Raw genomic sequence first — 13,586 nt, 5'->3', positions numbered from 1 at the left:
TATATAAAGAAAGAAAGAAGGTGCATTTCCCTCTCCTCATATAGAGACTTTTCAGGGAGGGGTTGGAATGATAGCACAGTCATAGGGCATTTGCTTTGCACAAGGCCAACCTGGTTAGATCCTCAGCATCCCATATGATCCTTCGAGTGTGCCAGGAACAATTTCTGAGCACAGAGCCAGGAGTAACTCCCAAATTCTGCCAGGTGTGACCCAAACCCTCCCCCTCAAAAAAAGAAAGAAAGATACTCTTTAGGGAAATGCATTCAAGGTAATTCCTTCCATTATTTTTTTTTGGGGGAGGAGTCACACCCGGCAGTGCTCAGGAGTTACTCCTGGCTCTGTGCTCAAAAATTGCTCCTGGCAGGCTCAAGGGGCCCTATGGGATGCCAGGAATCAACCAGTATCTGTCCTGTGTTGGCTACATGCAAGGCAAACACCCTGCCACTGTGCTATCGCTCTGGCCCCCTCCTCCCATTTCTTTCCAGTTCATTAGATGTTTGTAGGATACTACAAATGGACCAGGGCTTCCTCCTTTCCTCTCCAGTTTTGTACTACCATGAGCAATGCTGCCTTGCATACTTTTGAGTTTTCTGTAAATATCACCCTGACTGAGGAGCAGAAAGTTGCTGCAGGGCCAGAAAGATAATACACTGGGTACGGCACACGGCCAACTTGGCACCGCATATGATCCCCCCCAAACCCCATTAGGAGTGATAACTGAGCAACTTTCAGGTGTGGCTCCAAAAACAAACACCAAGTAATTGTTTATTGTACATTCTCTGCCTAGCCTACACCTCTAGTGTCCAATCTCTGCTCCATCTTACAGATGAGAAAACACAAGGGAACAGTAGCCGGAGTGATAGCACAGCAGTCAGGCATTTGCCTTGCACTTGGCCAACCCAGGATGGACCCCGGTTGGATTTCCAGCATCCCACATGATCCTCCAAGTCTGCCAGGGGCGACTTCTGAGCGCAGAGCCAGGAATAACCCCTGAACACCACCAGGTGTGACCCCCCCAAAAATTAATTAAAATAAAAAGAACAAGAAAACCGCCAAGGAGGAAGAGCTATATTGTGGGATAGGCTGGGGGGACCCACCAGGAGCAGCCTGGAGGCTGTACTCAGGGATAAGCCAGGCTATTTTCATCGTTTCCTTCCTCCTCTGCACTGCACTGGCTACCAGCAACTCCTACCGCAGAGAAGCACCATGACCCTGGCCGGAACAGTTCAGGTCCTAGAGTGTCCTACAGGAGGTTGCAGAGGTAAGAGCCGACACCACCTTTCACACCAGGCCAGTTTATGTCCCCTTTAGCTCTTCTCTTTAGAGAATGGGGTGGAGAGTGGCTTGGCATTAAGTACTGTTTCTTTTTTTTAACTTTATTGATTGATTGATTGATTGTTGGGTCAGACCCAGAGGTGCTCAGGAATTGCTCCTAGCTCTGCACTCAGAACTCACCCCTGACAGGTTGGGGACCATAGGGAATGCTTGAAATCAAACCGGGTCCCTCCTGGGTTGGCTGCATGCAAGGCAAATACCCTACCGCTGTGCTATCTCTCCAGCCCCAAAGTACTGTTTCTTGGCAAATTCATAATTTATTCTCCAACTATTTCCCTTATTAAAGGCAACACACACACACACTCTCTCTCTCACTCACACGATGCCCCAGCACATATACATAATAAAATTTGTGCCTCTCTGGCCTTAACCGGCCCAGCTGAGTCAGCTGTCCTCAGTGTCCTTCCCAACAGGCTTCACCTATGCACATCTCCCACCTCTGTCGCACCCCCATCATCCCCAAAGCAGGGGGCACTGAAGAGTTGGCTTGGTCATAGGCAAACTGATCCACAGAACAGACCAGCCTGGGCCAAGGTGTCAGTGGGGGCAGCCTGGGAGACCTGTCACAGGCTCTTTGCCAAGCACTGGTCCAGGCTCCAAGGCTGGAAGCTGCTTAGTGGTGTTCTGCACCGTGACCCCTAAGGAAAGCCCAAAGGTTCTTTCCTCTACCCCAGAATGTCCTCACCTCCTCCACATCCCCTTATCAGAGTCTGCCAACAAACAGCCACCCTGGCCTGGGGATGGTTATGTCCTGTCCCATGTCAAGTCAGGGGCCAGAGATATAGCACAGCGGTAGGGCGTTTGCCTTGCACGCAGCCAATCCAGGACAGATGGTGGCTCAAATCCCAGCATCCCATATGGTCCCCTGTGCCTGCCAGGAGCGATTTTTAAGTGCAGAGCCAGGAGTAACCTAAGTGCCACCCAGTGCGACCCAAAAACAAAAACAAAAACTAAAAAGTTAAAGTTAAAGTTAAAGGATGGGATGGGGGAATCCAGGCCTGCCCTTGCCTCATCTTGCTGATCTTCTCCCATCCAGCACTGATGATATCTGCGTGGGGGATCCTTTTCCTGCTCTGGGGGACGGCAGCCACCAGTAGCTGCCCTCCTCTATGCACCTGCCATGTCCTGGAAACCCTGGGGTTGTGGGTGGACTGTGTGGGGCGCGGGCTCTCAGCCTTGCCTGCCCTGCCCATCCACACCCGCCAGCTCCTCTTGGCCAACAACAGCCTGCGCTCTGTGCCCCCCGGCGCCTTCGACCACCTGCCGCAGCTGCAGCTGCTGGATGTGGCTGAGAACCCGTGGCACTGCGACTGCAGTCTCACCTACCTGCGCCTCTGGCTGGAGGACCACACGCCCGAGGCCCTGCAGCATGTCCACTGCGCCAGCCCACCCCGAGCCACACGCCGTCCACTGGGCCAGCTGACCGGCCATGAGCTAGGCAACTGTGGCTGGCAGCTGAACGAGCCATGGATCCAGAACAGGATCTGGTGGGACGTGGGGCTGGTGATTGTCGCCCTGCTAAGCCTGACACTCCTGGCAGGGCTGCTCTGCACAGTGTCACAGTCCCAGGACTAGCTTGAGCCAGGGTCACTCTATCAGCCCCCAGAATTGGTAACCCCAGTCCTCGCAATAAACTTGCTACTCCTCCCCTTTTTTTTTATTTTTGGGCCATACCTCGGTGATATTCAGGGGTTACTCCTGGCTCTACACTCAGGACTCACTCCTGGCGGTGCTCAGGGGACCACATGGGATGCCAGGGATCAAACCCAGGTTGGTGACAATGTAAGACAGACTATTGCTCCAGTCCTCTCTATTGCCTAATTTCTGCCCAAGCCAGGACACTCTGCCCCAGCTGCCAGTCTGGGTTCTGACAAGCACCATCAGGGTTCCCCTGTTCCAAAGTTTCTAGTAAGATGGGTTATCTCTGGGGCCAGAGAGATAGCATGGAGGTAAGGCATTTGCCTTGCATGCAGAAGGTCGGTGGTTCAAATCCCGGCATCCCATATGGTCCCCTGAGCCTGCCAGGAACGATTTCTGAGTGTAGAGTCAGGAGTAACCCCTGAGCACTGCCAGGTGTGACCCAAAAACAAAAAAAACAAAACAAAAAAGATGGGTTATCTCTGCCACCCCCAATTCTACAATCTCTGGCTGCTTAGGCCAGAGCTGGGGCTCCCAGCCCCTCTTCTACTTGCAGCACCTCCTTCAAAACCTCACCCAGACCTTCCCCAAAGTCTACCCAGCAGCCAGCTGATAGGGTAGGGTTCGGTGAAGGTGATGGGGACAACATATTGTTCCCCAGATGCCTCTGACACTCAGCCCTGTCTCTGAGGTCACTTGGGCCTCTAAAGAATCCTTTGTTGCAGCAGGACTATGACTAGGCCCAGGCAAGCAGGTACCTTGGGGATCAAGGGTGGCACCAATCCCAGTCCCAAGCTGATCACTTCTGTCCTCTGTGGAACCCCCCAAAGACCATTCACCCCAGCCAAAGCACCTACATGACTCCTATCCCACCTGCCATAGCCCTTCTCTTCATCTCATCCCCCAGGTATCATTACTATCCTCCCACCCATCCTGTACCCCCCTAGACCCCCCAAAAAACTGGGCCTAATTCCCACTAAAAGTCAAGCACCAGTGATGTCACAGTCACCCACCAGCCAGACAGCACTACCTTATCTAACTCGATGCTTGGGTTGTACCCTCTTCCTAATGCCAGCGTTTACCTGGGGCCACCACCTCTGCCACACTTGGTGGCCAGCTGCCCCCATCTGGGGGAATGGGGGCTTCAGCATGGCTCCTGGCAACTGTCCTATCCTCTGGACATTGAGGAACCTGGAGCACTGTCCTCCAGCCAGTGTCCTCCAGCAGTCAGGGGGCTCCACCCCACCAGTGTCGCAGAAGAGCTCCTAAAACTGACCTAGAACCAGTCAGCTACACTCCGACCTGCCAGGCAGCAGGCTGCTCTTAAAGAACCTGGGGTCTCTATTAAGATTATATGCTTGCCAGGCAGCAGGTTACACCATAGAGACCCCTTTCTGAGGAAAAGAAGGCACTCACCACTCTGAGTCTCGGGCCACAGCGGGACTCCAAAACTGCATGTTTCTCTCTCTCTCTCTCTCTCTCTCTCTCTCTCTCTCTCTCTCTCTCTCTCTCTCTCTCTCTCTCTCTCTCTCTCACACACACACACACACACACACACACACACAGAGCTTCTAATGCCAGTGCAACACCTGGGAGCCACGTGGAACCCATCCCTGAGAACCCACAGCCCGCAATGGTGAGAGCTGCTCTGTCGCTCGACAAATGTTCTCCATCTCAGCAAAGAGCCTGGGTCCCAAGTGTGAGTCCTGACAGCAGAGAGGAAGGTGGGAGACAGAACTCTAGAGTAGCACAGGGAATTGGGGACTAGGGGGCTGGTGTTTTGGAGAATCTTCTAGAAATCGAGTTTGGCTCAACTGACACTTCCCAGACCCTCTGATTGTCAACTTTCTTTTGAGGGAGGGCACACCTGATGGTGCTCGGAGGTTACTCCTGTGAACTCAGGGATCAGTCCTGGTGGGCTCTGGGGATTGATTTGATACCAGGATGGGAACCCAGGTCAGTGGCATGCAAGGGAAGTGCCCTACCCACTGTACTATCTTTCCACCCGATTGTCAGTTTTCTAAAGGGCTCTGCTGTTGCTAATTTGAGATTACTTGCACTTTAGTTTGTTTTTTGGATTTGGAGGTAGTACTCTGAGAAAGTGGGTTTAACTCAGAGAGGATAACTCATCTTGATTCTTTTCTTAGTTTCAAAATGGTATCCCCCCTCTCCCAATTCTGGCAGCCATTGGCTTCTGCAGAGGTGCCCATTGCTGACCGTTTGATGTTGAATTTTCTAGACTCTTTCCTACACACTTACAAATATGTGTATACCCTGTAGAACTATTTTTGTCTTACGGCAGTTTTTTTATGGGAAAGATATCGTAAACACCCATGGGGGGTGAGAGAGAGAGAGAGAGAGAGAGAGAGAGAGAGAGAGAGAGAGAGAGAGAGAGAGAGACTTTTCCTCATGGCTGTACTATTTCTAGATCTGTCTCTCTTTGTTGTCTCTTATCCCACTCCCTCTTTTTAACTCATGCACAAGTTTTTGTTTTATTGTACCTTGCATTTTTTTTGTCCTTTTTTGACAGAGAAATGATTGCTTCAGTCTTCTTTATATATGCTACTGCAACGCATCTGTGTGGCTATCTCTGTTTTCTAAAGGGGGTTCAGGAATTCCTACATTTCCAAAGACTCAACTGGTGCACAGTTCAAAGTCGCATTCATTAAACAAGACATTTATTAGCCTTTTTCATTCTCCTTCTCTCAGATTAAAACCCTATTAGGTGGGCCAGAGAGATAGCACAGCAGCAAGGCATTTGCCTTGCACACAGCCAATCCAGGATGCACAGTGGTTCGAATTCCAGCATCCCATAGGGTTCCCTGTGCCTGTCAGGAGAGATTTCTGAGAGCAGAGCCAGGAGTGACCCCTGAGTACCACCGGGTTTGACCCAAAAACCAAAAAAAAAAAAGAGTAGTTACAACCATTATGGTACTACAGGGTTGATTCTGGCAGTGCTAGGAATCAAACCTGGAGGTTCGTATATGTAAATCATGTACTTCTGTCATTTGAGCCACTGGCACTGCAGGCCTCTGCCCTTTGCTACTCCTTCTCCAAGCAACCAGGTGACCTGTCCCTCTAGTGAGGCTTGGATTAGCTTGCAGCCCACTCTCCTAAAAAACACCTATCCTGGGGCCAGAGCAGTGCTTTGCACACTCTATCCTAAGACTGATCCCCCGGTGTCCCATATGGTCTCCCAAGTCAGTAGCGATTTCTGAGCGCATAGCCAGGAATAACCCCTGAGCATCATAGGGTGTGGACCACCACCCCCAAAAAAAAACCACCTATCCTTGGAAAAAATTCTGGGGGTTGGGGGTGCTATCCATGCACCCAGTGTTTCTAACCTTGAAAGCTAGAATAGCCTCGGGGCCGCTGTGCTGTCACTAATAATATCTTCAAGTTTTCTTCTATTTTAGTAACTGTGAAAAATAGATTCACACTTGTATTTCCCTGGAGGCTCACAAGATAAAAAGTCTTGCGGTCTGGAGTTTTGCGATGATGGTGCCTTCCCCAATGCGGGCTCTGGGAGAAACATTCTTCCATCCGGTTTGTCAGCAAAGCTTCTAAATGCAAGTGCATGTCAGGAATGCTGCATGTTTGCACACAGCTTTTGGGACTTGAATTCATTTAAAAAATCAGGAACTTGAAAAAAAGGGTATGACTGGGGCTGGAGCAACAGCACAGTGGCAGGACATTTGCTTTACAAGCAGCCAACCAGGGATGGACCTGGGTTCAGTTCCGGGCATTCCATATGGTTACCCAAACCTGCCAGAAGTAAGTTCTGCCAGTGACACTCAGGGGTTACTCCTGGCTATGCGCTCAGAAATCGCTTCTGGCTTGGGGAACCATATGGGACGCCGGGGGATCCACAGTCCATTCTAGGCTTAGAGCGTGCAAGGCAGATGCTTTACTGCTTGCACCACCGCTCTGGCCCAATGCCAAGAGCAATTTCTGAGCGCAGAGCCACGAGTTACCCGAGTGCCACCGGGTGTGGGCCACAAACAAAAAACAAAACAAAAAATAACAGGAACTGATGTGCCCCTGGTGTCCTCGTCTGAGCTAGGACTGTGGTGGCTGCAGGCTCCTGCAGGGAGTTCACTGGTGACATTCTCTGTGCTCGCCAGTGTCCTCGCTATATTTCAGACACGCAAGTGTCAGACACTGTTCCAAGTACCTCCCTTATTAAGGTAGAAAGCCAGGCCGCCATTGTTGTCACCTTCCCTCAATTCATTTCCCAAAAATCAGAAGGGGAGCAGCACAACCACATTGGATTGTGGAGGAGGAGTCTCAGAGTGGTACTTCTGGGGCTGAAGCTTGAACCCATGCTCCTTTGTGGGTTAGGCGTGTACTCCAGACTTGGGCGCTATCTCTCGGATCCCAGTGCTGGCATCTGGACCCAAGCACTCTGGTCAGAAGCCCTCCCAGAGCTGGTGATTTGGCAAGTCTGTTATCTCAGCTATGGGAAGTTTCAAGGGAAGGCTCCAGGAACTGGGCATGTTTAGGATTCCCATGACATTTGTCTTGAGAACTAAATAAGCTTCTCTCCAAATGTCTGTCCCTCTCCTTCTTACCTTGCTCCTCTTTCCCCAACTTGGGGGAATTGGTTCTAAAAATATAAATAACCTTTAAAACAAATTGGGTAGAACCAAAGAGTACACTGAACGTGCTTGCCTTGCACACAGCCAACTCAGGTTTAATTTCTGTCACCTCATATGGTCCCCCAATACCACAAGAGTAATTCCTGAATGTAGAGTCAGGAGTAATCCTGGGGCCAGAGCAGTGGTACAGGCAGTAGGGCATTTGCCTTGCTCACGCTAACCTACAACAGACCATGGTTCGATCCCCCAGTGTCCCATATGGTCCCCCAAGCCAGGAGCAACTCCTGAGCGCATAGCCAGGAGTAACCCCTGAGCGTCACCAGTATGGCCCAAAAAGAAAAAAAAGGAGGAGTAACCCTGGGCAATGGTGGGTGTGGCCTCAAAACAAAAAATTAGGAATAGAGTCAGAATAATAGTACACCAAGTATGACACTTTTTTCGTATGTGGCCAACCCAGATATGGTCCCCAACACCCCATATGGTCCACCAAGCCCACCAGGAGTGACCCCTGAGCACAGAGCCAGGAGTAAGCTCTGAACATCACCTGGTATGGAAAAAGTAAAATGAGGGAGGCAGGAGAGATAGGACAGCAGGTAAGGCACTAGCCTTGCACAGTTGGCCTGGGCTAAATCCCCAGCAACCCTGAGAGTCCCCCAAACTTGCCAGGAGTGACCCCTTAGTACAGAGCCAGGAGTGACCCCTGATCACAGCTAGGTACAGTTCCTCACAAAGTTTGGTGGGTTCAAATGATTGAATCAGATGTGGGGGCTATGGTTTGATCCTCGAGTATATCAAGGAGTGACCCCCAAAATAAATGAATGACACAAATTAAGATGCCAAATGGGGGGCCGGGTGGTGGCGCTAGAGGTAAGGTGTCTGCCTTGGCTGCTTTAGCCTTGGACGGACCGCGGTTCGATCCCCCGGTGTCCCATATGGTCCCCCAAGCCAGGAGCGACTTCTGAGCGCATAGCCAGGAGTAACCCCTGAGCGTTACTGGGTGTGGCCCGAAAAACCAAAAAAAAAAAAAAAAAAAGATGCCAAATGGGTTGCAGATTGGAATCTCTTGGGGATTCAGACACACCCCTCTCGGGTATCCCCCAGAGACTGAAGTAGTGTGTACCTCCATCAGATAGGACACCATTAAAAGGCAGCCAGCAGCTTATTTTATGCCCCCATACACAATGATTGGGGAGCTATAAAAGGATCAGAGTGTTAGTCCCAATGACTGACTGTCTCTGCCCATGGGGTGTGCAGACTTGGAATTCTGGAAATAGCCCTTTGTAGAATTTCCCAGTAGAGGACAAAAATCCTCATAAAACTGCCTCTAGCGGAAGTCTCTCACAGATTTCTGGGTGAGGGACAGAGAAAAACAAAATTATGATAACCAGGGCAGCCGTGTTTATGTTTCAGATGGGCCGTGTCCTGTGGCAGCACACATCCACCCCTCCTCCCTGAGCCCCGAGTTCACAGGGTCACTGATCCCATCGCAGGCTTTTCGTAGCTGAGAGCTATGATACCATTTCAGGACACTCCTGGCTCTTCTTGGATGCCTTAAACATTTCCCACAGGGACTGGAGTAGTGCAGCAGGGAGGGTGCTTACTTGCACACAGCTGCCCCAGATTCGATCCCCAGCATCCAGTTTGGTCCCCTGAGCCCCAACAGGAGTGACTCCTGAGAGCAGAAAACAAAGTCAGTTGTGTCCCAAAAAGCCAAGAAAGAAAAAAATAGGGGCTGGAGAGATAGCATGGAGGTAAGGCATCTGCCTTTCATGCAGAAGGTCATTGGTTCAAATAATGGCATCCCATATAGTCCCCTGAGCCTGCCAGGAGCGATTTCTGAGCGTGAAGCCAGGAGTAACCCCTGAGCACTGCCGTGTGTGACCCAAAAACCAAAAAAAAAAAAAATATATATATATATATATGTATATATATGTATGTATGTATATATATATATATATATTCCTACAGCCTGACAGAGTGGAATTCACAGAGGCAGAGTTGAATAGAAGTGACCAGACAGGAGCCAGGCAGTGGCGCTAGAGGTAAGGTGCCTGCCTTGCCTGCGCTAGCCTTGACGGACCGCAGTTCGATCTCCCGGTGTCCCATATGGTCCCCCAAGCCAGGAGCAACTTCTGAGCATATAGCCAGGAGTAACCCTTGAGCGTTACCGGGTGTGGCCCAAAAACAAACAAACAAAAAAAGAAGTGACCAGACAGAGGCTGGTGGGAGACAAGCAGAGGCCAAGTATTTCCTGGGTGCAGGGTGTTAGGTGACTATGAGCCACCACTGCCTGATACTGTAAATGTATTTAATAATGCTGAATTTTGGGGCCTGAGAGATAGCACAGCAGTAGGGCGCTTGCTTTTTTTGCATGCAGTCGACCAGTTTGGTTGATGGTTCGAATCCCAGCATACCATATGGTCCCCCAAGCCAGCCAGGAGCAATTTCTGAGCACAGAGCCAGGAGTATTTCCTGAGCACCATCAGGTGAGACCCCAAAACAAAACTAAACTAAAAAACAAACAAAAAAAAAAAGCCCACTGAATTATGTAGTCACAGGAGATTCAAGAAATTCTACTTCTTTTTTTTGGGGGGGGGGGTTGGGTCCAGGTTGGCTGCAAGCCCTAGTGCTATCTCTCCGACTCCAAGCAATTCATATTTCACAACACACAAAAAAACACTTGAAGGGACGCCCCCATGAGGATGGTTCAGTAGCTGAAGGTGTCTGCTTTGCAAACATGACAGTGAGTTCGATGCACAGTGCCACCCACACAAGCCAAGAATGTTCCCTAAATCTGGCAGCATCATAAGAGAATGTGTGACCTCCAGGAGTATGTGAAATGCATGCAACTTTCAGCATGCACCAGGGGAGTGGATGCCAACACCGCAACCAGATAGATGTGCAATACACCCACTTTACCTCCTATGAGTTCCACACTAGAGGACAAGACATACAGAGCAACTATAGTTACTGAAACTATAGCAGCATAAGGAAAGGAAAGGGAAGAAGGACTCTATTTAAACACCAAACCCAGTCCTCTTTTATGCAGAGCATGTGCTCAATCTGCTTCTTTCTCCCCCACCCCTCTAATTCGGGATGACAAGAAGACACAGAAGGCAGAAATCGGTCATCCAGAGATTGGAACTATGGGATAGCAGGCAGAGTGCTTGTCTTTCACACAGCTAACCCAGGTCTGATCCCAGCACCTCACATGGTCCCTTCAGTTTGCCAGGAGTAAGCAAGAGCACAGCTGGGTGTGGCACTAAACCCTCACCCAAAAAAAATTTTGGGGTCACACCAGGCAATGCTCAGGGGTTACTCCTGGCTCTGCACTCAGAAATTGCTCCTGGCAGGCTCAGAGGAGCACATGGGATGCTGGAGATTAAACCCAGGTCCATCTGGGTCGGTTGCATGCAAGGCAAATGCTCTACTGCTGTGCTATCTCTCTGGCCCTCAGGAAGAGATTTCTGAGCTGAGAACCAGGAGTAACCCCTGAGCATCACCAGCTGTGCCCCTGCCCCCCCCCAAAAAAAAAGAAAAGGAAAACCCAACATTCTGAGTGAGTTATCATAGTAATCTTTTCCTTATCCTTTTCAGAAAATTTGTTTTAAGTTGGGAACATAATTTTAACTGTTTCTTTAACTTTCTATTTTTCTGAGAGGGCATGGGTTTTTTTGTTTTTTGTTTTTGTTTTTGTTTTGGTGCTTAGGCTCTGTGCTCATCAGAAATCGCTCCTGGTGGGCTCGGGGGACCATATGGGATGCCTGGATTTGAACCACCGTCCTTCTGCATGCGAGGCAAATGCCTTACTCCATGTTAACTCTCCGGCCCATATTTAACATAGTTTTCACTTATTAAAGCGATTGAAAACATATTTTCATATTTCATATGTATCATGGCCACTTTTTTTATTTTATTTTTTGGGCTTTGGGTCACACCCAGTGCTGCTCAGTGGTTACTCCTGGCTCTGAGCTCAGAAATTGCTCCTAGCAGGCTTGGGAGACCATATGGGATGTTGGGATTCGAACTACCATCCATCCTGGATTGAGCTTACATGGCAAACGCCCTACTGTTGTGCTATCTCTCCGGCCCCTTGGCCACTTTTTTTTAATTTGGAAGAGGCCACACCTGGAAGTGCTCAGAACTTCTTTGATTTTGCCACACTCATTGATGCTCCGGGTCACACCTGGATCTGCACACAGGAATCACTCTAGGTGGTGGTTGGGGGACCATATGGGATGTTGGGAATCAAACCCAGATCAGTCATGGACAAGGCAAGTGCCTTAACCCACTGTACTATTTCTGACCCTGACCACTTCTTCTGACACTATGGGGACCAGATGATGCCAGGGATCAAACTCAGTGCTCCTTCATGTAAAATGTGAGCTCCAGCCCTTGGCACTGTTTTTCCCCAGCTATCGCTTAGTTATTTTAGAGAGTAGGAATTTTGTGCAAAATTGTGATCATCTGTTATTAGTGGATATTTTAGCCTAATTGACCATTTGAGATGTGACCGGCTAGTCAGCTTTCCTTTCACTTACTAGCAGTTTTTCAAAAATACTGTTCCAATGAAACCCTTCACAAAGACAATTTCTCCCCTTTTCTGGCTCTTTTAGGTTATTTCCAAGTTCTGTCTGTTCCTCAAATAAATGGCAGTATGAACACAATAATCTCTGCAGAGAATTTTTCCCACATCTGGGCAATTTTTTTTTAGGATGGAATCCCAAAAGTTAACTTAGAAAAGCAAAGGTCAGGGCCAGAGAAATAGCATGGAGGTAAGGCATTTGCCTTTCATGCAGGAGGTCATCAGTTCGAATCAAGGCGTCCCATATGATCCCCCGTGCCTGCCAGGAGCAATTTCTGAGCCTGGAGCCAGAAATAACCCCTGAGCACTGCCGGGTGTGACCCAAAATCCAGAAAAAGAAAAGAAAAGAAAAGAAAAGAAAAGAAAAGAAAGAAAGAAAGAAAGAAAGAAAGAAAGAAAGAAAGAAAGAAAGAAAGAAAGAAAGAAAGAAAGAAAGAAAGAAAGAAAGAAAGAAAGAAAGAAAGAAAGAAAGAGAAAGAAAGAAAGAAAGAAAGAAAGAAAGAAAGAAAGAAAGAAAGAAAGAAAGAAAGAAAGAAAGAAAGAAAGAAAGAAAGAAAGAAAGAAAGAAAGAAAGAAAGAAAGAAAGAAAAAGAAAGAAAAAGAAAGGCAAAGGTCAGATCCATTTTCAAAAGCAAGAATGTTCCTGCTTCCCTCTCTGTTCTCCTTTCCAACCTTTAAAAAACTCAAGTTGGCCCTAAAATGCCATTAAGACTAAATAAAGGTGAAAGGAAAACCACTTACAAATAATTTTGGAGGGCAAAAGATTTTCCCAGTGTCTGAATGTGCTTTTAATGAACCATGACCAAGGCTGGACTCTGAGCTAAGGCTCAATCCAAGTTTTCCCCCCAGAAACACAGAAATAGATATTTTCAGTGGGGGTAGAGGTAAAGAGATCTTTATTTTAAGGAAATGGCTTATGCAGATATAAAAGCTCCCAGGTCCTGGGAGCACTGAGCACCAAGCAGGAGGGAGCCTCCATGCCCTGCTGGACAAAAAAAGAAAAGGCTTTGTTCTGTCATCTCCTTAGCAGTATTCATCATCAGGGAAACTTTCCTTTAGTAAATCCCAGTTATTCTATAGACTGATTTTGGGTGTTTCAGTGGTCTTCTGTTTCTGAGCCACATCCCAGTGTTGCTTAGGTCTTCTCCTAGTTCTGTGCTCAGGGGTTGCTCCATGCAGTGTCAGGTCTCCAACATGCAAAGCTTGTTTTTGCATGCACCCACCCAATTGAGCTATCTTTCTTGCCCATCTTTTAATTTTTTTTTTTTTTTTGGTTTTTGGGCCACACCCGGCAGTGCTCAGGGGTTACTCCTGGCTGTCTGCTCAGAAATAGCTCCTGGCAGGCACAGGGGACCATATGGGACACCGGGATTCGAAGCAACCACCTTTGGTCCTGGATCGGCTCCTTGCAAGGAGATAGCTGTGCTATC

The 13,586-nt window shown here is 48.7% G+C and overlaps 1 protein-coding gene across 1 annotated transcript; it reads left to right on the top strand.

The window, feature by feature from the left end:
* The first annotated feature begins 1,206 nt into the window (after positions 1-1,206).
* On the top strand, positions 1,207-2,910 carry GP9 (glycoprotein IX platelet). Its single transcript, XM_049766096.1, has 2 exons — positions 1,207-1,261; positions 2,372-2,910. Exons 1-2 carry the CDS (start codon positions 1,207-1,209, stop codon positions 2,908-2,910), a joined length of 594 nt encoding a protein of 197 aa, XP_049622053.1.
* The last annotated feature ends 10,676 nt before the right edge of the window (positions 2,911-13,586 follow it).

The sequence above is a fragment of the Suncus etruscus genome, chromosome 20 (genome assembly GCF_024139225.1).
Source record: "Suncus etruscus isolate mSunEtr1 chromosome 20, mSunEtr1.pri.cur, whole genome shotgun sequence".
Lineage (NCBI taxonomy): Eukaryota > Metazoa > Chordata > Mammalia > Eulipotyphla > Soricidae > Suncus > Suncus etruscus.
This window is presented reverse-complemented; position numbering and strand designations above follow the sequence as displayed.